Source organism: Glycine max, chromosome 8 (genome assembly GCF_000004515.6).
Source record: "Glycine max cultivar Williams 82 chromosome 8, Glycine_max_v4.0, whole genome shotgun sequence".
NCBI classification, from domain to species: Eukaryota; Viridiplantae; Streptophyta; class Magnoliopsida; order Fabales; family Fabaceae; genus Glycine; species Glycine max.
Genome location: NC_038244.2, coordinates 38382787 through 38409478, shown reverse-complemented (window position 1 = coordinate 38409478; position 26692 = coordinate 38382787). Strand labels below are relative to the sequence as shown.

The following is a 26692-nucleotide window of genomic DNA, read 5'->3' as shown; positions in this document are numbered from 1 at the left end:
TCATCGGTATGCGATGTCCCGACAATACTCGTATTGTTCACAAATCTAACATATAATTTATATTAATTATATAAAATAACATTTTATTCTTGGCAATGCAAAAACTAAAGGAAATTGCTGAATAGTACGAATGTTATCTCACGGGAAATGTAGGAAAGTTTAAATCAACCATTGTCCCATGTTCCATGATTTCCGCTAACTATATTTTTATTTTATCTTTCTTTTCATTCAATCTTTAACCAATACAAATAAGATACCTGTATCTCGATTTCGTACTATTTCTTGCATGGACTATTTCATACCATTTAGTAAAACTAAAATACTAATTTTCATTAAGAAAAAAAGCATTTTCCTTAGCATATATATATATATATATAGTACTCGAAAGGTCCTAAACGCGCATGGTCAAAACATGAAGAGAACCCGACCCCTTGTGTGTGTAATTTAGTTGTTTATTGTTTATAGCACCACACGCACAAAGTGAGATAGAAAGAGAGTAAAAAGAGGTTGTTCTGTTCATCCAACTCTTAAAAAAAAAACAGTGAAAGAGTGTAACTAAAGTTTCTTAGAGTATCACTCGTCATATATGTTACATGGACATGGCTTTGGCTGTGTTTCCAAGTTCAAAATCAAAACTCAGAAAGACACAAACTCGTTCTCTTGGTGAAACAAGACAACACAAATGTGGACAAAAACACACAGGGAAACGAAGTTTCATAAACATGAATTTTAGTCTATGTTTGCGCTCCCCAATCGCTTCCCTCCTTGTACATTTTCTCTTTGTCTTTTCTACCCTTTGTTCTGTTCATTCTTCACAATTTGGTGACCACCACCTTGTTGCAAATCAAACTTTTCGGCCGAAGGAAGAGTTGCGCAAGTTGAACGCCATCAGAAATCGGCTTCAGCGAATCAACAAGCCTCCTGTTAAGACAATTCAGGTTTGTGCAAATTACTATTAGTTTTCTATTCACTTTGTTTTTGGTTTTTAGACCATGTTATGTAATTGATACGAGGACGAATGTGTAAAGTTGTGCCTTGGTGACCGACTGGTTCGAAAACAGCCTCTTTGCATATGCAAAGGCTGAGTACAATGACCCTCTCTCATGCCTTCAAGTAGCGAGGATCCTTCTGCCACCGGTGTACATTAGTCTTATTATATAATTAATATATATGCTTGTGTTGTGATGTGTGTTTATTTTTTTGTAGAGTCCTGATGGAGATATAATAGACTGTGTTGTGTCTCATATGCAACATGCTTTTGATCATCCTCTACTAAAAGGACAAAAACCATTGGTATTTATATATTTATTTTTTTTCATTGCTATTTGTGTGTGTTAGAAAAAAAAAGTTGGTAATTTTTAATTTTTTATGCATGTTTGTGTGTGTGTTGTGCAGGATCCTCCAGAAAGACCAAGAGGGCATAACCAAATGGATGATGGTGATTTGAGTGAGAATTTTCAGTTATGGAGTTTCTCTGGAGAGTCATGTCCTGAAGGAACGATTCCAATTAGAAGAACAACGGAACAAGACATGTTGAGAGCAACCTCTGTTCGCAGATTTGGAAGGAAAAAAATAATAAACCGTGTCAGAAGGGACACCAGCGGCAATGGACATGAGGTATACACACACTTGAGAGCAATCATAGAAAGCAACACAAAATTATCAGATATTCTTTTCTCTCTTTCCCTTTTCTCTTTTTTTCTCATACGAAGTAAAGTAAAGAAATAAACAAACAACAGAAACCGATAAGAGTAATTGGTAAAGCATGCATATGGCAGTGGAATGCTTTTTTTTTTTTTTTTTTTTATCATATTGGCTTTTGAAAGTTGATTAAATTATAGCACATTTTACCAGTTATTAGTTCTCTTACTCTTGACTATGAAACTGAACATAGTGATGAACTTCTCCATATCCTTTAAAAAAGCAACTAAAAGCTAAGATTCTAAATAAAAGCACAAAAAATGCCTGTCTTTTATCATTAATATATAAGTAAAAGGGTCTCAAGTATTTATTTTTATTTTTCTCAAAAAAAAAGTTTTTTTTTTAATTTGATCGTGAAACATCATCTTTTTCTATTTATACTTCTACAGTGATCACAGAATTCCATGTTTTTATTCACAGCCAGTTAAACATTTGTTTCACTTGCTCCAAAGCAAAAGGATCTTTTTAAGTTAATTTTTCCATTCATATATTTGCTCCCACAATCTCTATCTTCTATACAAACTTGACAAACACAATCCAACATTGAAGTTAATTTCTTCCATGAACCTTAATTATGCTATCTTGAAATTGGTCTAACAAAATGTTCTTGATGCTGCACACTGCACAGCATGCAATTGGGTATGTGACAGGAGATCAGTACTACGGATCAAAGGCTAGCATAAACGTGTGGGCACCCCTTGTGGAAAACCCATATGAATTCAGCTTGTCTCAAATGTGGGTCATTTCTGGTTCATTTGGGGATGATCTCAACACCATTGAGGCTGGTTGGCAGGCATGTTGTTACCATCATTACTTCGTCTTAATTAATTCCTCATTTACTTTGTACTATTTATTTCCTTTAGTAAAAAAAAAAATTATACACTGAAACTATGTGAAATAATTTTATACTATATTATTATATTAACATTTAATCACAAATTGTCGTGCATCATAAACCATTTAATTTTCTTTATAATAGAGATTTATAATAATATGACAGTTATTAGAGCAAGAACATTAAAACATTTTCTTTATCTTTCAATTTTTTTTTCTTAAATGCATTCCATTTGGTTACGCATTCAAAAGGCAGTTAGCATGTTCAACTACCTACCTCTCATTTTCGTCCTTGTATTTAATTTTGTACTTTAGCCATTCAAGCTAATTTCAGGTAATTTTCTATGCAGGTCAGCCCGGAGCTATATGGGGACAGCTACCCTAGATTCTTTACTTATTGGACGGTAAGTAAATTTATTGAAGGAAAGGAGGTGGAAAAGTATACTACGTATAATTATTTTTGCTTCAAGTGTAAGATACATAGTAAAAAAAGTTTTATTCATAAGCATTAACAATGATGATGATATTAATAATAATTGTCATTATTTGCAGACTGATGCATATCAAGCAACTGGGTGTTACAATTTACTATGCTCAGGCTTTGTTCAAACAAACAGTAAAATTGCAATTGGAGCAGCAATCTCTCCAACTTCTTCATATAGTGGTGGACAATTTGATATTAGCTTACTCATTTGGAAGGTAATTTTCTGATCAGATGACCAAATTGACCTTGGAATTTACTTATGTACAATTTCGTAGATGTCAATCCAATCCATGTTCCTATTGTTTTTCTATAAAAAAAAAAAATGGTTACTCCTGTTTTTATTTTAGGGTACGGTCATTTACTGTTGAGGAAGAAAGTTAAACTTTGTCTCACTGGTCATATGAAACTATTTTAAGTCTTAGTGTACAGTTAATCTTGTCAGGTAATGGATAATTTACACAAGATCAACTTATGGGTCCCATCTATAAAATAAAACATTTGATTTTGATTATAGAACGCACTGAAGTCTACCATTGGATCTCAGTACTTTTTTCAAGTCCAGCAAAATATGCAAATCTCATAGTCGATCTCTTAATTAAAGGAGCAAAAAACAAAAAGAAAAATCTAAACCGAAAAGATGGTCAATGTGGGGCTCTCCACAATTTCGGAAGTTTCTTATTGCCTTTGAATTTTGTTTGTATACAGATAGATGGATTATAAAAGAATTTATTTTATATAAAATATCAGTATTTAATAAGACTTTACCGCTTCACCACATCACATTACTCATAAGATACATCATATTACTCAATAAGATTTTTTTATGACGTGATACAATAGTTAAGTTTTATTAATTGTATACATTTTTTATAATTATGATGTATATAAATTAAACTCTTATTAACGCAAGGTCAAGGTCATTATAAAATTTTTCACTTGGTAATAGTTTATTTTTTTTAAAAATGAAACATTGAAGGACGAAAAGGGTTATTGGGGCACAAACATTTCTAAAGTGTCCCGTCTTAATTAATATGTGCACCACTTTACCCACTTTATTACCACTTTGGAACATCACACGCGTGCACTGAGTGCATACGAATAATGTACTGTAACACTCCCATATGCTTTACTCACTTCATTAAGATTCTTTTTCCTTTTCCAATATATATTTCTGAGCACCTCACTTTTCTTCTCTTTTTATTTCAGTTTTCTATTATTTTAACAAAATCCCATAACATTTTGCATATAGTTCATTCACCACCTTTCATGCTCCTCTTTTTGACCCATTTCTCTTCTCATGCTGGCCAACATGTTGCTATTAATGATTATGTCTATGTTTGAGTAGTAGCTTTGCTTTGTCACAAAACCAAAGGGTGTGATTGAAAGTTTCCTTATTAATTTGCTTCTTTTTTTGAGCAGGATCCAAAGCATGGTAATTGGTGGCTTGAATTTGGATCAGGGATCCTAGTTGGATACTGGCCATCCTTCTTGTTCACCCACTTAGGGGATCATGCAAGCATGATTCAATTTGGTGGAGAAATAGTGAATTCAGGGTCATCAGGGTCTCACACTTCCACCCAAATGGGTAGTGGACATTTTGCTGAAGAGGGTTTTGCAAAAGCTTCATATTTTAGGAACATGCAAGTTGTGGATTGGGATAACAACTTGATTCCCTTGTCAAATTTAAAGGTTCTAGCTGATCACCCCAATTGCTATGACATACAAGGAGGGGTTAATAATGCGTGGGGGAATTATTTTTACTATGGTGGACCCGGCAGAAATGTAAAGTGTCCCTAAGGGAATCAATGATATAGAATTTATAGGTAAAGGTGAACCCTTTTTTTTGTATCTTTAATTCCTTTTGGGCATTTTAGGGGGATAGGGTTTTGTTCTCAAGCTCAATCAATGAACTTGGGTCATTTATTTTTTATATTAAATTAAGGTTCTTAATAATTTATTTATTTTATTTTGACTAACAGGTTATAAACACACCATTACCACCTGGACTCTTTTTGTATATCTTGGAAGAGAAATAGTAAATATACTGCCTCTATTAATGGCATCCCTTCCCCTGCCCAAATTCCAGCAGTGTTCCTTCTATATTTCTTTCTCATCTTCAAATACTTATAAATTATAATAATACTTGCAATGGACTTCATAACTGATCAAAAAAGGAATTCATATATATAAACACCTGGCGCAAATCAAAACCATATTAATCTTGTTTTCATTGATGAATCTTGAAAGCCATAGCGTCAAGGACAAAGAAAATGTTGGAATATGGGGTCTGTTTTTTATTTTTAGAAAAATGTCATACATACAACAACATCTTAGAACTAAATAGAGAGAAAAAAAAGAGAAATATAAGATGTAATAAAATGTGATAAATAGAGACAGACACAAAAAATATTGGTATATAATTGTATATGAGTTATTATATGAATTTTACATGCATGTCTTTCGTCTTTCTGATATCTCTTTCACAAACTGACGTGATAAATTTAAAAGTATTATTGTTTGGTATATCAATAACTTGTGAAAACTGCTATTAATAACTTTAAATTTTAACCTTGTGGAATTTTATGAGATTGTAAATTTAATTTAAAATGAATTTTGGATCATCATTATATTTATGTGAAGTATTTATTATATTTATTAGTTTCCGTGATGCAAGTTGACAATCTTTAATAAGATCTCTCTTCTCTTCTTCTAATAACTTTTTTTATTCATCTAAAAAATTTGAACAAAAGATCTTGTTTAATAGGATCGAGTTTCTAGTACACTCAAATGAACGATTTGTTGGTGAATAAGTTTAATTTTATAAAATTAATATTAATTAAAATAAATTTAAAAATAAATAACTTTTGTGTTGAAATATTCATGATTAAACTAAATTTATAAAAAAAATCTCAACTTCTCAACTTAATACAAGTTTTTTGTTTTTTACTTTTTAGTTGCATAGACTCCTCCGCCAAAAATAAACATGTTTAAGCCGAGTATAATCATTATGAGTGATAAATTTTTCTAAATATTGAACATAATTATATATCTAAGTTTCAAACTCGAGATTATTGGTATTAAGGATTTAATTAAATAGACTTTTATAAATAACCTTAATTATAAAATATTACTACCACACCTGATTTTCTGTTTTTTGTAAATTAAATCACAAACGTGAATTTGGACAGCATTTAAATATATGCTGGTAATTACCATCCAGCACGTGTTTCAGTTGGCGACCAGGCTGATTTATCTTATAGCCAAGGGTATTAAGTTAAAGTCTATCATCAAAATACTGTTATATTAAAAATTTAGAGGGAAACTCATACTATTTTTGTCAGTTCGATTCATATGTACAACGTGGTATCTAAATACTGATATTCCTGTAAAAAAAAAAAACTGAGATGTTAGTAAGTATGCTAGCAGTTGGCAGATCCTAGATCCTTAAAGTATCTGACAATCTAGCTATGCATTAATATGAATTTCATTAATGTATGCTGACTTATTTGTGATAGCAGAACACGTACGTATATATACACTATGCAGAGAGCTATTACTTACCGTGATTGATAATTCAACAACAACCTAAAAAGTTTTCAAATTAATGTATTAATTACTAGCAAAAGTTTCTTTAGCCAAGAAATTATTAAATTCAAAATTTCTATAGGAAAAATTTATAGATAAATAGACAGATCGATCATAACATACAAACACAATAAACGTTGTTGTACTGTCACAAAGCAAAGCCATAATTAGTAGAATAATACTTGGGCCAGGCCATTTTAGTAATCAGTATGAGTACATTCATATTTCGGAGTAGAATTATAATGCTTGCACGTGAACATGTCCAACCTCATATTTATGTTTGCTCGCATTTAATTTACCAACTATCTTCTGCTTAAAGCTTACGTTATATAGGAGCAGCTATCATTCAAGCAATGTAGCCTATCATTCATATCAATCGATGGAAAAAGACTTTTTGTACGCGTTCATACAACTGGGATTTTACTGATCGAACATAATGACTCTGATCGATGAGGCCCTCTATCTCTACACACAAGCAATCATATTGTTTCTGTTCAAAACTCAAACAAACTAAAATATTTAAAAATGAGTATCCCATTAATTTAATAGTGTGTAATTATATCGTTAATTCCAGCACTGTTGCTTCCATTGTCTTCCATTCAAGGTTTAGCATGTAACATGCTTTACATGCATCATATAGCATTAACTATGATGGATATTTTTTTATCTACAGAAATCAAAGATAGTATTAAAAATTTATAATAATTCATGCATCATGCTTAACCAATTTATAATAGTATTAAAAATCACCGACGATTGATTTAGCTAGAATGAGTAAAGAAAATATTGACTTCGGCGGGCAATTATAAGTTAGGGGGGCAGTGGCACAGATCATCTACAGAAATTCAATGACTTGTATATATGGCACGTCGTTCTCTATCTTTCGCTTTCAGAGAGTGCTGCATAAAGGGCATGGACAGCAAACGAATGTGCAGGATATGAACGGAAATAAGTTAGCCTGATAAGTTATCTGTTGTAGTCTTTTATTTTAGGGTTGGTTATGGAAATAACTTAGTCTATTAATTTACTTAAAACCCTATTTTATATTTTAAAAAATTATAAGTCTGACCTATTTTTGAATAGGGTAATCGTATAATAGGCTAATAAAGAAAAACTTTATATAAAACAAAATTACAATTAATTATAACTCTCTTCACTTAAGAGACGTGGGTATTATAATATTTTCATCTCCTCTTATGTTAAACAATTCCAACACTTTATTTAATTTTTAATTTTTCTACGTTAAAGTTCCATAAGAGGATAGAATTTTACTATATTATCCTCTTATGTTAAAATATACTCTCCTCAACACATTTCATTTTTAAATTTTTGGTTAAAGTTTCGTTAACTTCCATTAAAAAAAACTATTATATCAAAATGTTTACACTAACATCCCTTGAAAAATATAAGTATTGCACCACTTATTCCTTTTTCTATTAATATATATAAGATAAAATATGTTTTTAATTTATCAAAATATTTTGAGATGTTATTTTTGTTCCTATAAAATTTTAATACATTTTTAGTCTCTAAATTTACTAAAATAAGTGGGTTTTGTCTTTCACCAAGGACTAAAAGTAGTGTTTCTTGTGAGTTTAGGGATAGAAAACACATTAAAATTTTATATAGAGTAAAATAACATTTCAAAATATGTTGAGGGATAAAAATATTATTTTGTCCAAATATAAATTTTCCTCTCTTGCATTATGCAAATATATTACAATTTACCCCAATTTTTTATTTTTTATTAAAAATAATTTTATGACTAAACTAGTTTTTAGGCTTCCCTACCATGAAAGATTTAAATATTACATTTTTTTTTCTTATTTTTAAATCTATAAAATTATCTTTTAATAGATGAAAATATATCGCACTTTTTGCCATTTTTATATTTTCTATAAAAAAAAACTAATAATTTATATTAAAGAAAAGAATTTGACTAGAAAATCATATATTGATATATTTAATAATTTTTACAAACGAAAATTTTATATTATTAAGTTATAATAGTATTTTTTTTTTTTTAACTATTTCTTCATTGAACTTCATTTGTAGTCTTTTATACTATCAACAAGTTTGGTTTGATAATTTGTGACTTCTAAAACATATTTACTTATGAAGAGAAACAATGTTGATGTATAAATAAGAACCAGTTGGGACATTGAGTAAGTGAAGGATAATTTAGTAAATTATTTTTTACCACCTCCGTTTTTAAATATTATACTTTGTTTTAATTTTATTTATCCAATTTTATAAAAAAAATTCAAGATGCATTTTGCATTAATTATTTTTTTACCCAAATATCCTTAGTTACTTTACAATGCATTTTTTTATATTCCTTAAAATGAAAAAAATCTTGAAATCCGGGTCGAATTTTTCAATTCATTTCCATTTTGAGATTATAATTTAGATTCTATCTGTTTGTTTTGTTGCAAATTCCTTCCTTCGAAGTTGAGTATAAAATTCTATTTTATTTATTCCTCTTTTCATAATAGGTATTTCATACACGGGATTAGTTAAATATTATGTATTAAAAATATAATGTATCATCTCTCTTGTAAGGATTAGATAAGAATATTAATAAACATTAATTAATTAGGTGAGAAAGTAATTAAATGAAAAGAGAAAAAATGTGTCCCAATATTTTTAAAATGATTTTGGCAAAATAATACAAATTTTTAACAAATTTCATGCAACTAACTATATTAAATAATTTTCTTAGAGGGTGTAAATTAGTTAATTAAAAGAGTCTTATATTTAGGAATAGGAGTAATAACATGTATTTTGATAGACAAAATATAAGTATTATATGTTAAATATATATTAAAGTATATGTTTTATTAAAAATTATAAAAATAAATTTTGGAGTAAAGTTCAATATAATTTTTTTTACCTAATGCAAAAACTGTTCAAAATTGTATTAACTCAATTAACCGAAAGCTTATAAGTTACAAGCTAGGAGCTCTAAAAACAAAATGTTAGTTAAAAGCTTATAAGTCAGTTGGTTTAACTGAAAGTGTTTAGCAAGGTTAATTGATAAATTAATTTATAAATATTAAATTATATATTTAGTATTTCTAATATTTTAATTTTATTTCTAATAACTTGTATATCATCTTAAAAAGTAGGATAATAAATTTTTTAATATTCTATTATAAAAAAGGGTAAAATAATTTTTTTCGGTTTTTTGGAAAAGTGAAATTAAATTAACTTTATTAGAATTATATTGTTTAAAATCATTTTTTAACATTTAAATGCCTTAATAATATTATTTTAGAAAAAAAATAAAAAACTATTTTTTATTCATAATTTTTCTTAAACATTCATTTTTTATTTGTATAATAAGAATTTTGATATATACGTCTCTCTCCCACTTTACTCATTACGAAATAATTATAAGAGTTGATATGATTTAAAGAATTTTTAAGCATAAGGAGCAATATAATGATGACAATTGACGGGATTAAAGTAATTTGTCTCATTTATGTGTAAGAATATAAAATTAAATATAAGAATTTTTTCAAACAACGAACAAAAAAGATAAGAAGATTTTTAAATTAAATAAAAAGGTAAAAAAAATAGAATTTCAAATAAAATAATAAGAATAAAAAAAAATAATAGTAACTATAAGCTAACTTATTTTCCTTAAATTAATTTAAGTCACTTATCAAAATAAGTTCATTTACCAAATAAATTTACTTTGATCAAAGAAACTTAGAAGCTAATCAAAAGAGCTTATAAACTCCTAAAAAAAATTACCAAATATAACCTAAAATTTATTTAAAATCAATTTTAGACTCAAAATCAATTTTTCAACCTAAAACCAAACTCATTATATCCGTGTCTTAGATACCACCATGACTGAGGCAAGTTGCTCTTCTGCAGCTTCCTCTTGCTGGTGACAATGATGGAAACGTGGAAACACAAGTTGTTGACTTCTGCGGGCCTTCATTAGGACTGAACTTGTATCTGGTCCAACACCACCATCATACTAGCTAGGATTTTTCTTCGTGAATCTAGTCTTTTTCTTCTATACCCAACAGATTTACGAATTATTCCTGTTAATAAACAGATTTATAATCTCTAAGAAACTTATAGATTCATAATCCATAAGCCTCTTACCAATTCATAATCCATAAAAATAAGTTTATGGATTCGTAATCCATAAGAGGCTTACTTATAATCCATATATGGATTGACAATCCGTATGATTCATACGGATTGCTAATTCATATAACTTAAACTTTAAAAAAAAAAATTTAAAATATTTTTAATGTATTTTAATAAATTTAGTTATAACTTTTTATAATATTTGTGTAAATATTATTACATTAAGTAAATTTCTATTTTTGGTTTTATTACAATTAATTTTGATTTAATAATATATTTTTTACATATATAAATTTTAAATAAAAATCATAGGTTTAATAAAAATTTATATATAAAAAAATTAATTATTAGATCAAAATTAACTGTCATAGAATTTATTATGTAAACTTGTGTATTAAATATATATTATAAATTTTAGTGTTATATTTAGTGACATTAATGATTTTATAATATAATTGACCTATTAACTTAATTGATTAGAGCGTCGTGTTAATAACACGCAAATCACATGTTCGAGTCTTGCATGAGTCATTATTGGGCATACAGATTGCCAATCCAGACCGCGAATCCATATACGGATTGCAAATCTATTTATAGATTCACAATCCGTTTGAGCCTTACAGAATGGTATTTTTGGAATTTTTCTCTTACTGTTAGATGCACAAGAAAAATGTTAGGTGTGCAAAGCAATTCCGTACCAGCTAGTGTCCTGCCCAAAGTCGAAATTTCTATTCTTGGACTTAGACATGCGTAAAAAAAAAACGTACATAAATATTTTATATTATCAATTTGTCTTTTATGTTTGCCTATGGGAACTGCCTTCTTTTGTACGATGACGTAATTTTACTTTGCAATTCTAATTTTGTAGTATATAAGAAGGTTCACTATTCCAAAGCCCTAGAAATCCTTTTGAACTAAAAAAATATATCCACAATTTAAACATCACTTATTTGAAGTTGTAGTTAAAAACATGTTGAAATCTCGCATTCATATATCAGGACTTGCTTGATGTACGTTGAGAAATAAAACAAGCAGAATAACATGATTCAAGAAGTTAGTCACAATACAATTTTTTTGTATATTATTTTATGGTTGATGTATAATAAGCAAATTTGGAAGTATACAGCAAGGGATTGTTGTCGGTATCAACCCAATGACTTGTTAATTGTTCTTTTTTATCAGATTAACAATTATTTTTTTAAAAGCATTGTCAATGAAATAAGTTTTTTTTTTCTTTCTTTAAATGAAAAATATTAAGACTTTTGTCAAATATATATTGGGTTTTTGCAAATTAAGATTGCAATACATTTAAATTAAATCAATTATCGGATTCGACTGCAATTTTTGAAATTCAACCTACATAAAATAGAAAAAAAATAAAAATTCAATGTGTGCGTGCATGTTCATTTAGATACCAAAATATCATGTAACAATACAATATTGAAACTCTTACGCATTTCAAGTAATGTAATGTCCTTTTCTTTTCACTTTTCATTTTACCCAGAGAGAATAATTATCTTCAATAACCAAATTAATGTCGTCAGAAGAACTGATATGAACTCACCTTTCACTGACTGAAATGATTCATGCTTAGAAGGCGTTCCATGATTAGATCCCATTTGTGAAGCACTTTTTTTTTACCAGCACACAGGATTCAGGGACATATGTATGCACCGAGCACCCCCAGTATTTTATTAGTTCAGTAATCAAATAAGAGGCCCTCAATGTTCTACAGCATGCGCCATTCCAAAATGTTTAAATCTAAATACCAAATTTTATCACCAAAACAAAATGTGTAGAATGATCACATCTCAGTTTACAACAATCAAATCTTGAAGAATGAAAGCATCGAGAGTGTCACTCCACAGAAATTGCCTCAAGCAACTTCTGGGTGCCTTCACTCACCTCCACATTCTCCATCTTCAATCGCCGTTGCATAGCCGAACTGATCCTACCAGCAGCTGCATAAGTTCTGATCAAGGATTCAAACACCTCCACCCCTGGAGATTCCACAGATTTCTTCAAGATCTCTAGAAATTCTTCTGCACCATCAACATCCTTCTCTTGCTCAAAATGCCTCATCATGATACTGATGATCCTTGACGATGGAACCCACTTCTCACCATTCCCTCTACCCATTGATATTGCTTCGTTTAGATAATCCACTGCCAACTTAAAGTCTCCTTTCAGCAAATAGTAATCCATAAAGATTTCCAAGGTTTTGGCATTAGGCTTGGCACCCCTCCTCCGAGCGCGCTCCTTGAGCTCTTCAGCCTTCTCCAGCATATCTAATTTTACATATGCCCGTATCAAAACATTCGCAACTCGAATATCATAAGTGGGGCAGCCACATTCCCACTCCCGGAAACATTTTTCTGCTCCTGGGAGATCTTTCAAGTTAACTAACACCTGAATCATGTTCAGGTAGCTTATGTTTGCAGTTTTAGGAAATGCCAGCCTAAGTGAACGCCACACCCTATAAACCTCGTATAAGTTACCCGTTCGCCCATACAATGTAATTAGAAACTGGTAAGCAGTAAGATCTTTGAAAGCATTTCTCTTCTCCAATTCCTTGAGCGCCACTTCTGCCTTGTCAAACAAGCCAGCATCAACAAAAATAGATGCTAAGTTGCTATATGTAGTCCAATCTCCAGTGACTTGACCACCCCTCTTCATCTCATCATGGACCCTTTCAACACCAGAGATATCATTAACAGCAGCAAGAGCTCTCATCCAGACATTGTATGTATATGAATCCAGCATGACATTACTAGCCTTCATTTCTTGGATGAGGGATGGAATCTTTTCAGGTTGCCCTACTTTTGTATAAAGCGTCATAAGACTGTTGTATGGCATGGAACTTAAAGGAAGGCTAAGCTCCTTCATCTTTTCCATAAGACCTTCCGACTTTTCAGTCATTAATTCCTTGCAGTAACAATTCAGAAGGGCACCATAACAAAGATGATTCTTAGAAGGTTCTGGGAGACTAACAAAATAATTTTCAGCAGCAGTAATTCCTCGAGCCTTTGCAAGAAGGTCAAGATGTATCGCATGGTCACTGACGGTCTTGATCATGTTCCTCTTAGCCATGGTTTCTGATAGCTGTAACATAAAAAAAGAACATTTCTCCATGAATACAAGTTATGAAAACTATAGCCTGCTAACACAATATCTCTAGATTTAGTGCTTGCATAGTTTTGTAATCGACTTGATACAATACATCATAGAATGTAAATCACACAAGACAATTCATTATTAAAATTTGAAAGAATTGATACAAAGAGAAACATTAATTTCTTTTCTTTAAAAAAAAAAATTGGATACTCTCATTTTCTTTAAAAATAAGATGCAAATTTTCCTAGTTTTTTATGCATCAGTATTGTGAATAAGAGTGTGTTTGGACTGAACACCAATCCATCCCTCCCCTTCCCTCTACATTTGCTGCTTTGGAAAGTGGGGTTTTACATTTACAAGGCTCCAAATGAGTTTACACACACCCTTAGTAGCCAGAAAATGCTATCAATAATTCACTACTACCCCTTTAATAGCCTTTGGTTCATCCACATCCATAAACCATAACAAGTGTTAATTCAAAATCCTAGGCTTAATAATAATTTGAAGAGCAACAATAATAATAATTCCTACTACATTGCAAACCAGATCCTAAGTCATACATTAGGAAATAAAAAAAGATTAAATGTTTGTATTCCATTCAAATAGCACAATGTTAGCTTTTCCCTCAAAATATAATTATCTTTTTTCCAGTTTTATATTTATGGAAATGTGTTATGAGTAATTCCCAAGGTTTCAAATTGTGCTTGTGGTTTCATCCATAATCCTAGATCTTGCCAGAAATTGCAGTCAAATGCAGCCAATGCGGCCACAATTGCGCAGATGGCGATGCAGTCGCGAAACCTAGTAACAGCCGAAACCACAATCACGGACCATTTTTTAAAACCTTGGTGATCCCCATTTTCATAAATCAGACAATACTTTGTGAAGGACAGAGACTACACCCAGTAAATTTTCACAACACCAAGGCATTAGAAAGAGACAATTTCAGTATTTATTTATACGAACCAGAAACATATTTAACCCAAAAAAAAACAGTTTAATAGGAAAAACAAATAAAAGTTAAAATGAGTAAAAACTTCTAAACAGTGAAATGTGAACAGAAGGTAGAAATGATGTGTGTGACCTTAAGAGCGGGTTGATAGAGCTTGCGATCGCGAAGCTTCTTGAGCGTGTCGCCTACCTCCCATTTGTAAACGCGCTTTCGGCTCTTGACGAAGTTGTTGAGGCTCTGGCGAACGATGAGCTGGGAGCTTCCATCTTTGAAGAGCTTCATGTAAAGCGCTTCTTCCAAGTACTTCTTCGACCGCTTCACCACGCTCTTGCTGCGCCCGTAAAGTTGCATAATCGACATTTTTTTTCCTCAGATTCGTGTTACTCACCAAGATGGGAAGCGTTCAAGGTCGGAGAAACCAAAACCAAAACCCTAACAGCTCCAGGCATGATGAACAAGAAGAATAGATTGGGCTCGCGGGCTCAAAATTGGTGGGCTCTACTTATTGGCTTCATAATCTCGTCTCAATAAGTTTAACTACTTTAAAAACTAAAAGTGTGAATACACACCTAATTTGGTTCCCAAAGAATATCACATTACTCGCTTATTTTTTTTTTTACCAAATAGTATCACAAGATTACAAATGTAAGATGATAAACCATCAATCTGATCCATCTCCTAAATAGTTCCTAAAGTAATGAAACTATATAAATTAAATTTCTTAAATATTAAATATCTATCAATTTAATCTCTAAATTGATAATATTTTACTATTGTTTGAAGACCATTTTGAAAACAAAAATTCAACAGTTACAGGACTATTTACCATAATTTTTTGTGCTAAGTAATTATTTATCTAGTTTTGTTTTGTTTTTACTTTAGAAACTATATAAGAGAAAGTGAGAGAAATAATCAGGAAAAAAAAGTGAGGGAAATACTTTAAAGACATAATCCTGTACTTGTTACACATTTAATAACTAAATTAAAATTTTTGTTCTTTCAAGAATTAAAATTGTAACTGATTTACATATTTAAGGACTAATGATTATTTACCCGATTTAAAATATTTCTACCTATTTACCAACGCATTGAGTAAATCCATATCCAGTGACCAGTACGCTATAAAAATGTCACGAGAGCTATTGCTACGAGTGAGTTTAGGCACCCAATCTAAAGGTTACATGGCATCAATTTCGACAAATTTTTATACAAATACTTATATAAAATAAATAGAGCAAAAGAATCAAATTGTATCATTTTGTGTTTTGTAACTGCATTAGTTTTTACATTTTCTAGATCAAACGTGAATTGTTGGATTAAGAATCGATTCATTAACCAGAAATATATAATCATTTAAGTGTAATACATAATCTTTTGATAAATTGTGTTCTTAATCTGAAAGAAAAAAAATCAAACATCGGGTTGGCTTCAACGAAACAAGTTCAAACTCCAATTGAAAATCTTTTCTTCAGTGAGAGAAACAGAACTCCACTTTCTCCCAAACATGGTACTTTTGTTAGGAGATCAAAATCACAATCTTTCCCCTCTTCCCTTCTCCGTTAACAATTCAACTGACCTTATTTCTCCCTATATGCAGCTCATGTATCCAGGTATGGAACCCCACAAACACTATAGAATTACCATCTCAACTCTCATGTTACACTGCAATCTTATACACCCAAAAGACAGAACACAACCGCGCTTTTCTGCAATATATCTGTAAAACTGTGAATAGATATTTGAAAAATACATGTATATTTTATCGTGCATACATGGTTGAGGGACAATTATTTCCCTATCTATAATTGGTCAGACTACAATTTGACCAATTATACAAAACCCTAGAATTCTCTGTAAAATGAAGATCAGACTACAATTTGAAGACGATAGAAAAAGATGGACAGATTGTGATTACAAAAAAGGCCTGAGAATGAAGAGGAAGAACCAATCATTTTTCCTATCAAAACAGATTTGACCAAAGGGACTTGCAAGAGTTTCTAGCTTAGATTTAGCTGACAACTTTCTAGACAATGAGTAACTTATAATTTGATGCGGTCAGCCAAAAATCGATTAAAGACTCCCTCTTCCATCCACGATCGTTAAATGAGACAATTATTTTGTGAATACCAAACAAAGACACAAATCTCAAATGAGCCTCAGTTCATACTCTCCAGCCATTGTTATGTATCTCACCCATGGAAGAGCCTGATAACCACTTTTCTCAATAATCTTCAAATATCTTACCTACAAATCAAAAACATTTACATGGTTGATTAGCACCTTGATTAATTAATAAAAACCTCATTTAACTGAACTAAAACATCACAGTATATGGTAAACTTAACAATAATTTCAACATTATATCATGTGGATGTTGATGTTTCATTCAGATTACCTAGTCACGCAATTCATATTACTACTACACAAAACTATTAACCATAGAAAAGTTATAAAATTATGTATATTAGTTTCTCATCCATTTATGATGTCAAGTTCTTTCTTCTCATTAGTAATTAGTAATTATTTTACAATTTAATATCTATAAACACTCTTTGTGAACTGAATATCAATTCGCCCATGAAAACAAATGAATTTCAAAAGATTCATCGAGTTCACTAATTACTTCATGCCTCAATAAATAATAAAACTGACAAGTGAGACACCAAGGCAACAAGCAAGTAAAGACACCTCTCTTGTTTGAAGTGTTACAGTGTTGAACATGCTTCTGACACTGACACCTGTCTTATACAGGTCAGACATTCCTCATTAAGTGTTCAATTAAAAAAAAGTCTATTGTCAGCTTGAACACTTGTGCCATACCCCTATGAAATATGAATGAACATGCACTCTAGTGTTATAAAAAAATATATATTCATTTGTTGGAATTTTTTGTAAAGAAACCAAGTACTTTATTGTAAAACAATTCTTCTTAATATTTATTGGTGATGCTCACTAGCATAGGAAAAAGATGAACTTGATGATATGAAAATATTGATTATTAATAAGATCATATGTTATGTTCATATTCATTTCATTTTAGTTTTTTTTGTCTCTCCTATATATAGAGAGGTGTTCTAGTATCCTATATTTTTTATATTAGCCGTGTTGAATTATCCATGTCCTTGTTGTATCTGGTACAGTATTAGAGTCTTTGCTTCAGGATAGGAGATATATAATACTGGAAATATTCATCTTTTAATCAGATAGCGATGCATAGAGGCATAACAATATTCAGAATATAAGAAAAATATTGTATATGTAGCAATACCTGTATCCCAGACACAGTAAAATATGGTATCTCAAATTTTACACGTATAGGAGCTTTTCTCTCAGGAGTTGCTTCCTCATCTACTATACTGGGAAGATGAAACTCTGCCCTTAACATGTACTCCTGAAGTATCAAATAAGACAACCAAATCCATCAATCAATCAAACTATAGCATCAATATCGGTGTACAATGCACTTTCCTAGTGAATTAATACCTTTCCTCCAGGAAATGATCTTATTTTCCAGATTAATGCATCTTTTTCAGGTGCATATGATGCAGATCCCATTGAAGTCCGAACATTTGGATTGGTTGCATCAGCAGGAACAGGCAACTCAATCTCAACATTTGTGGCAGTACTGTAAAATAAATTCTCTTGAGTAGTTTGGAGAAGTAAATACATATAGAGTGGTCTAAAATTTAAAGCAGACCACTAGTCAGTACATAAATTTAAGGTAAGCAGTTCTCTCCCAGGAACAGATTTAAAGGGGAAAAGGAAAAATATCAGCACCTGCGTTCCTTAAATTGACTCCTAGCTTTTACCATAATCTCGATCCGGCTTTTTGAATGTTTTTCAACTTGTGCTTCCACCCAAACTAAAGGCTTAACCTGGAAACAAAGATCAAAGAATCGACAGACATGGAATAGTTATTTTTTAGTATGAGTGTAATTATGTAATTATTATGTCACCACTCAAACAAATATATTTCATATACAGAGAAGATGTACCTGTGTACTGAGCCTATATGTCATTAAATCAAATGATCCATCAGGAGGGATAAATGAAATCGTTCGATCATTCTCAAATCGGGCCAAACGCACACACCTTTGTCAAGTTCCAGCACATAATTTGAGAATTAGTCAAGAATCAAGCATAAATTTAAATTTGTAGAAAGTATATATTTAAATTTGCACAAATAATTATCAATCAGTGAATACAAGGAAGAGAATCAAGCATACATACTGATGAAATTTGATGTCTTCCAAGTCAATTGATTTTCCCTTGGTTGTTCTACCTTGTGCCTCTAATAATACTCTATCATTTAATCCAAGTTTACACTCAGGCATACCACTGCAACACTCAAGCACAGAATTTGATTAGATTAATATATATTTCAAAATGAACGTACAGAGTTCCTAAATCCAAACCACTATCAACTGTAAAAGTAGAATCTAAAATGAGCCAAGTAGTTGAACTTATCTGCAATATAACTATTCTCTAATCATGTATCGTTTAGCACCAGCTCCTAAAATTTTTAACAGTAGTGAATATGAACAAATCAATCTGAGCATGTCTAATCAGTAACAGAAAACAAAATACTTCAAAATCCTATTTTCATTAGCATTTCTCAAATTTTAGCTGGACAAAATACAACAACAGTTTCAGAAATATTGGACACACACACACACACACAAGTAGATATAAATAGACCCAAAATAGTAACCAGAAAGCCAAGAGCAGCTGGTACTAGCCCATAAACCAACATGTCACATAGGAGCAATCAATTTATATAATCTAGCTGTAAGATTACTTGAAACTGAACTGTTTTTCAGAAATGGAATGAGTCGTATTGAAATCTCAGAGCAACCGAATATAATAACAATAGAATTACTGGAATGGAAATTACAACTTGAATTAATCATTTGTATTGCTGAAATGAACTAGCACAATTACCGTGCCCATCAAATAGGGAAAGGAATAGTAGGAAACTACGAGAGAAGAGAATCAGAACCAATAGGAAGAAAGAACATCCAGATTCATCACACCCTCATACTGGCAATAGCACCACTAAAATCTCCTCCCTGAATGCATATGCATGTGGCCAGTCCAATTTCTTTAAACTCTCAGCCAATGGGAAAATTGCAGCACCAATAGTCTATGTGAATGTTCATATATTAATGGATTATTATGAAGCTGAACTTACAGCCCTTAAGAAGAAGCTAGGAGGTCTATTTGAAACTAAGGATTTGGATCCACTGGAACATTTTGAGGAAATAATTTGCTAGATTTAAAGGAGCTATATTCATAAACCAGAAAAATATGTTCTAGACAAATGGATAATGGGTTAAGGTGTAAAGCAGTAGAAACTCCTACTTGAAACGGAGACAAGAATGAAGGAACAAATAATGGACTGAAAATTTGCTTAGGAAAGAGAGTCTCTTGACCCTTTCATATATATAGAAACTCTATGCAAGAGGTTTCCTATAAATAGGGAAAATTAGAAAAGGATAATCGAAAAGAGAAAGAAAGAGAGAATTTGTGAGATTTATGAATTCTGATATTATTCCCAACTGTTTTCAGTTACTTTGTAGTTTATATAGAGCTGTGAGACTGGCAGAGCAAGTGACAAACTTCTATAGGAAGATTCTAAGGCTTGCACAGAAAGCTTCTAGTTGGTTATGTGCCAGCTGTCAAGGACAGCTGGATAACTAACTTACATATTCTGAACCGAGTACAATAGTACAATACTCACATAACCCCCCCCCCCCCCCCCCCAAACTTAAGGTGGGTGAGCTTCAGAGAGCTCAAACACCTTGAGTTTGTCCCTGATAAACTGAAATCTGGTGGATGAGGGGGGCTTTGTGAGAAGATCCGCCCACTGATCCTGAGCAGGTATGTGAACTACAGCAAGCTTGTTGCTGAGAACCTTCTCTCTGACAAAAAAGAGATCAATCTCCATATGTTTGGTCCGGGCATGAAGAACAGGATTATGTGCTAGTGCAACAGCTCTTTGATTATCACAGAGAGAGAGGTTTGGAAGAGGGCATGCCAAGTTCTTGAAGTAAGGTTTGAAGCCACAGAATGTCAGCTTAAGTCTGAGCTAAACTTTTGTACTCTGCCTTGGTGCTAGAGCAAGCTACCACTTGTTGTTTTCGTGACCACCAGGAGATCAGATTTGGACCTAAGAAGATGGCTGCACCTGAGGTGGATCTTCGGTCATCAGGGTCAGCTGCCCAGTCAGCATCGCAGTAAGCCTGCAGACTGAGAAGCTGAGGAAGAGAGGCTGGTCCAAATCTGAATCCAAAGTGCAGAGTACCTTTCAGATATCTGAGGATTTGCTTTACCACAGTCCAGTGAGATTCCAAGGGCTTGGACATGAACTGACAGACTTTGTTTGCAGCAAAGCTAATTTCAGGTCTGGTGATAGTGGGATATTGAAGGGCCCCCACCACTGACCTGTACATAGTGGGATCTGAGAGAAGATCATCACCATTTTTAGAGAGCCTCAAGTTAGTCACCATAGGAGAAGAAATGGGTTTTGCCTCAGCCATGTCAGTTTTGTGCAGTAGATCACAAATGTATTTGCTTTGAGTGAGTAACACAGAACCAGTAGGTGTATGGTGAACTTCAATGCCAAGAAAGTAATCTAGTTGACCAAGTTGCTTTAGAGAAAAGTTGGAATTTAGGTGATGAACCAGAGACTGGATGAGATAATTGGAGCGGCCAGTTATGATGATATCATCAACATACACCAAAAGATACACCAAATTTCTGTCCTTTTTGTAGATAAATAGAGAGGGGTCACATTTACTGGTGTGAAAACCATATTGCAGTAAGGTGCTTTGAAGCCTTTCAAACATTACCTGGGGGCCTGTTTGAGCCCATAAAGTGCCTTGTCCAGTTTGCAAACAAGAGATTTATCTTGGGAGTAAAAGCCAGGAGGCTGTTGCATGTAGATGGTTTCTTGAAGGAGCCCAATGAGGAAGGCATTGTAAACATCCAGCTAATGTAGTTTCCAGTGATGACTGAGTGCCAAGGTGAGAATCAGACGAATGGTAGTAGGTTTGACCACTGGAGAAAAGGTTTCATTGAAGTCATACCCCTGTACTTGATGAAAGCCTATAGCCACCAACCTGGCTTTGTACCTGTTAATGGAGCCATCAGGATTCTCCTTGATCCGAAATATCCATTTACAGCCTATGGCTTGACGACCAGGAAGAGGAACCAGGGTACATGTCTTGTTACTAACTAAAGCATCAAACTCAGCTTGCATAGCACTCTGCCAGTTTGGATCTTGAAGGGCATGTTTGGCAGACTTGGGCTCAGTGTGTGAGAGAAATAAAGACGGATGTAGACAAGTTTGCACAATTCCAGACTTGGCTCTTGTTTGCATGGGGTGAGAATTCTGAGGAATGGGATATTGGGAGGCTGACTCAGAGGAAGTTGGACTAGACACAGTGGCAGTGGAAGAGGAATCAATAGGAGAAGAGTAAGTGGGAACTGACTGAGTGTCAGAACCAGAATCAAGAACAGGAGTTTGGGAATTTTGAGGAATAGGAGAAGTGGGAACTGACTGAATGTCAGAACCAGAATCAAGAACATGAGTTTGGGAAGTTTGAGGAGGAGGGGAAGGGGAGTTGGGTACAGTGTTTGGTAAGGGAGTGACAAGTGGAGGACCAACAAGGGGAATGTTTGCTAAAAAGGAGGACAAGGATGTTGGGGTAGAGGAGGATATGGATTTAGAAAACAGATCAGTATATGGAAACCTGGTTTCATTGAACACCACATCCTTGGAGATGAATATTTTGCCAGTAGGAGACAGGCACTTATAGCCTTTATGGTTTGTAGAGTATCCTAGAAAAAGACACTAATAAGACCTAAAATCCAGTTTGTGAGAATGATAGGGCCTGAGAAAAGGAAAAGAGGCACACCCAAAAGCTTTAAGGTGCTGATATGTGGGATTTTGACCAGTTAAGAATGTAAGGAACAGAAAACCGCAAAGAGGCAGTGGGTAGTCTATTTATAAGATGAACAGCTGTGATAAAGGCATGATCCCAAAACTTTAGAGGCATAGACGCATGACTAAGAAGTGCAAGACCTAACTCCACAATGCGATCCTCTCCACTACACCATTTTGGTGATGAGTGTGAGGACAAGCAAGTTGGTGAATAACCCCTAAATCTGTGAGAAATTTGTTGATAGGTCTGAACTCCCCCCCCCCCCCCCCAAAATCAGTTTGCAAGGCTTTAAGAGGGTGATTATATTGCAGCTCAACCACGGTTTTAAACTGTTTGAAGGTGAAAGTGTCAGCTTTAGACGTTAAGGGATATATCCAAGTAAACCTTGAGTGGGCATCAACAAAGTACAAGTAATAGTGAACGCCACCAAAGGAAATCATAGGGGAAGGTCCCCACAAATCGCTGTAAACAAGTTCCAAAGGCTTATTATACGTGGCGTTAGACGAGGGAGCATGCAATCCGTGAGATTTGCCAATAGCACAAGCAGAACAAAAGAAAGTAGCCTCTTTATTTGATGCAGGTATATTACAATTGTTCAATACAAGTTTGAGGGTGTGATCATTTGGATGTCCTAAGCAAACATGCCACAAATTTAGAGCTAGGAGAAACAGCAGTGGTTACACATGAAGTTTGTGAACTAGAATTAGTTACAACTGGTGTTTGTAAACTAGAATTAGAGACTAAACAATGTGCTGGAAAAAACAGCTTGGACTGAGGCTGCAAGTGGAGGCTTGGAAACTAGTATAAGCCATCAGGACCCACTGTGCCTCAAAGAAGAACCTCTTTAGTTGCCTGAGATTTCACAAGACAGAAGTCAGAATGAAACTCAAAGAAAACTGAATTATCCTTGGCAAAACGACTGACACTGATCAGATTTTTGGTGATACAAGGAACATGAAGTAAATTGTGTAGAGACAAAGAGACATTTGACTTAATAGGTGATTGAAAGGAAGATGAACCAGAGGATGAAATGTGCAAACCTTGTCCATTACCAATGTAAATTTAGTCTGGACCTTCAAAAGAGCCAAGTTGGCAAATATTGTTCTGATCAGCTGTTACATGATACGAGGCTCCTGAATCTGGGAACCAAGTACTATTAGTTGTAGGACATGAAGTTAATGAGCTCTTGCTTGAGTTAGCTTCTGAAAGTGATCATGAATCTTTTCCCAGACTTGAAAGGAGTGAACAGATCCTAGAATACACGATAGAATCGAGCTGGAGAGAATTGATTGTAGCCATGTCAGGAGCATCTGGTCTTGTATTTCCCACGCAGTGTACACCGGATTCACAGTGCCAAAGTTCTGATCAGCTTCATTTGCATACCGAAGAGGAATCGTACACACCAAGTAACGGTGTAGTTGATGCGCTTTGATCACTGGTTCTACTTGTTGCTTTCACAGCAAGAAGTTCAAATCAGTGAGCTTCTCAGAAATCAAGTGCGAGAACGCTGACGATGAAGAGAAAGGAGTAGCAGAAGGAGGAGGAGGAGATTCTGCCATCGAAGGATCTTTTTGGCTCTGGATACCAAATTAGAAAAGGATAATCAAAAAGAGAAAGAAAGCGAGAGAGAGAGAGAGAGAGAGAGAGAGAATTTGTGAGATTTATGAATTCTGATATTATTCCCAACTGTTTTCAGTTACACTGTAGTTTATATAGAGCTGTGAGACTTGCAGAGCAAGTTACACAAACTTCTAGAGGAAGATTCTAAGACTTTCACAGCAAGCTTCTAGTTAGTTATGTGCCAGCTGTCAAGGACAGCTGGATAACTAACTTACAAAGAACTAAAAACACATCAAATCTTGCAAAGAGATAACATATCAGATCTTAGTATAAATGGAAAAATGCAGCCGACAGGAACCAAACAGAATCAGAGAATTCGATAACAAATGTAGAAATAAGATCAAATACACCAGACACATGTCCACACATCTGGAGTTGACACAACACATAAAATGGGGAGGCAGTTGGAGATTGACACAAACTGAGAAATTATGAAAGAGATCACATAAGAGGTAATGGGGAATAACTTCTCTGAAGAAGTTCAACGGAACTTGAAGGATGTCAAAAAAGATAGTCAAAAGTTTGCCAGAAGTTGCTGGAAAAGTAACAGAGTTGAAGCTTGCGTGAAATATTGTCAGAAAAAAATTCTGGAAGTTTGGCAAAAAGTTCACTGGCAGTGACAACTTGCTAAAAGAAATTGCCATAAAAGTCACTGGAGAGTTTGCCAGTGGTGACAACTTGCTTGAAGAGATTGCCATAAAAGCTACCAGAAAGCTTGCCACTGGAAACTTCAGCACCATTGAATCTTCTTTTAAACCAATAGTCTTCCCTGCTTACATGTTGGTTCATATGTGTGGTTTTTTAAGGGAGTTCCTTTGTGAGATATTCAGAGTGCTCTTTTTAATTCATTTATTTTTTTCCATTTTTGACTGGTTGAAGGAATTCCTGATCCTCCTATGCTGCATTCTTCTTCAATTTTCACTCTTCATAAAATATGTCCCCCAGATATGTTCTCAGAGAAAGTATAAAAGCAAACCTCAGATATGTTCTCATCTTCAATGCCCCAACAACATCAGACCTAATTATTTGTCCATTGCTATTGACAAGTATGTTAACACTCTCCACCACATCCAAGAAAACCTGAAAAGGGAAAAAGAAGAGAAGAATATTAATTGGTAGCTTAGACCATGAAACTATAAGTCAAGATGATATTCTAATGCCCACCTCATTTTTCTTGTAGTTTATCCCTTCACTGCGCCAGGATACAGCATTTGTCACAGCCATGGGAGGTCTCTGTGTAACTTCCATTCTATAGGCATCCGTCTTGATAAACTCACTAAGAATCTTTGCCTCAGTGTATTGCGGGTAGCCAAAGTCCATTATTTCATCAAGTAATTCATACTGCCAAGGACATATCTAATCAGCATTTTACCTAGTACAATCAATTCAACTCATAAAGAAATTGTGTTCAAAGGCACACTAGTATTTTACCACAACAACAAAGTTATCCCTAAGAGACTCCTCTTCCAATTCTTCAAAATAATGCTTAAACACCTGCCTCAAAGACACGAAAACCATTCCAAGCAATCGTTATTGCGCCAAAAGTTTTTCAATTTGAAACCATAACTACCAATAACGCTTACGTCAACGATACGGTGTAGGAAGAAAAGGAGGCTAGCAGCATTGCAGTTTTGTCTGGTAGCCATCATGAGGAAAACATTGCTATGCTGTATAAACAAGTAGGTCACACCATTATCATACACAACCGGATCTTGAGACTGCGGATCCCCCTGCAACAATTTCAAAACAAACTTCACTATACAACAATCCATATTCTCAATCCTAATTGCACCACTGTTAACATAAACATCAATAATGCATAAAAAAAACAGCAGAAACAAATTGTTCAAAACAGCACCGGAAACAAAGTGCACACAATTGGAGCTGCAGAAGCATAGATAAATGAATAATCATATAATGGTAGAAAGAAGGAATGAACCTCTTTTTCGATGAGTTTGGTGAAGAAGCGTTCAGCTTCGACGGCGGTGACGTCACCGCGGTAGTCGCGCCAGATGAGGACGCGGCCTTTGATGTCAAGGAGGAACAGAGCAGAGGCTGCCCCAGCCATTGGATTGGATCGGATCGGAATCAGAAACAGATCGGGATCGGATCAGCGTTGTTGGCGAAGAGGGAGAAACGCTAGGGTTCAGGGAGCCATGTTTGAAGCCAAACCATGGCTAGGTGGGTCATTGGGTTTCGGTTACTGCACTTAGGAGGAATTTTGGAGCTTCGGATTTTGTTTTGTCTATCTATCGTTGGAAACGTATGTTGGAGGATTCGATTCGGTCTGCGGGGTTGAAACTCCGGAGCGCGAGTGCGAGGTGTGTGACCATACGACGACGTACC

General features: G+C 33.6%; 3 protein-coding genes across 4 annotated transcripts; 1 reads left to right on the top strand and 2 right to left on the bottom strand.

The window, feature by feature from the left end:
* Window positions 1-393: 393 nt before the first annotated feature.
* LOC100792240 (uncharacterized) lies at window positions 394-5064 on the top strand. 2 transcript variants are annotated; one of them, XM_006585876.4, is made up of 8 exons: window positions 411-938; window positions 1207-1293; window positions 1396-1617; window positions 2330-2494; window positions 2886-2939; window positions 3088-3234; window positions 4439-4842; window positions 4999-5064. In XM_006585876.4, exons 1-7 carry the CDS (start codon window positions 594-596, stop codon window positions 4814-4816), a joined length of 1398 nt encoding a protein of 465 aa, XP_006585939.1. In that variant the 5' UTR covers window positions 411-593; the 3' UTR covers window positions 4817-4842; window positions 4999-5064. The 2 variants fall into 2 exon arrangements, with proteins under 2 accessions (XP_003530633.2, XP_006585939.1); XM_003530585.5 differs by having other exon boundaries at window positions 394-938; window positions 4439-5064.
* Window positions 5065-12383: 7319 nt separating this feature from the next.
* On the bottom strand, window positions 12384-15369 carry LOC100801616 (pentatricopeptide repeat-containing protein At1g60770). The gene is made up of 2 exons (XM_003531943.5): window positions 14913-15369; window positions 12384-13816 (listed from the first exon to the last, which is right to left on the bottom strand). The coding sequence occupies exons 1-2, from the start codon at window positions 15138-15140 to the stop codon at window positions 12572-12574; spliced, it is 1473 nt and encodes a 490-aa protein (XP_003531991.1). The 5' UTR covers window positions 15141-15369; the 3' UTR covers window positions 12384-12571.
* Window positions 15370-16482: 1113 nt separating this feature from the next.
* Window positions 16483-26692, bottom strand: LOC100801068 (AP-1 complex subunit mu-2). Its single transcript, XM_003531942.4, has 11 exons — window positions 26286-26692; window positions 25930-26076; window positions 25778-25840; window positions 25511-25687; window positions 25323-25426; window positions 19011-19118; window positions 18776-18872; window positions 18558-18655; window positions 18264-18405; window positions 18049-18171; window positions 16483-17024 (listed from the first exon to the last, which is right to left on the bottom strand). The coding sequence occupies exons 1-11, from the start codon at window positions 26412-26414 to the stop codon at window positions 16926-16928; spliced, it is 1287 nt and encodes a 428-aa protein (XP_003531990.1). The 5' UTR covers window positions 26415-26692; the 3' UTR covers window positions 16483-16925.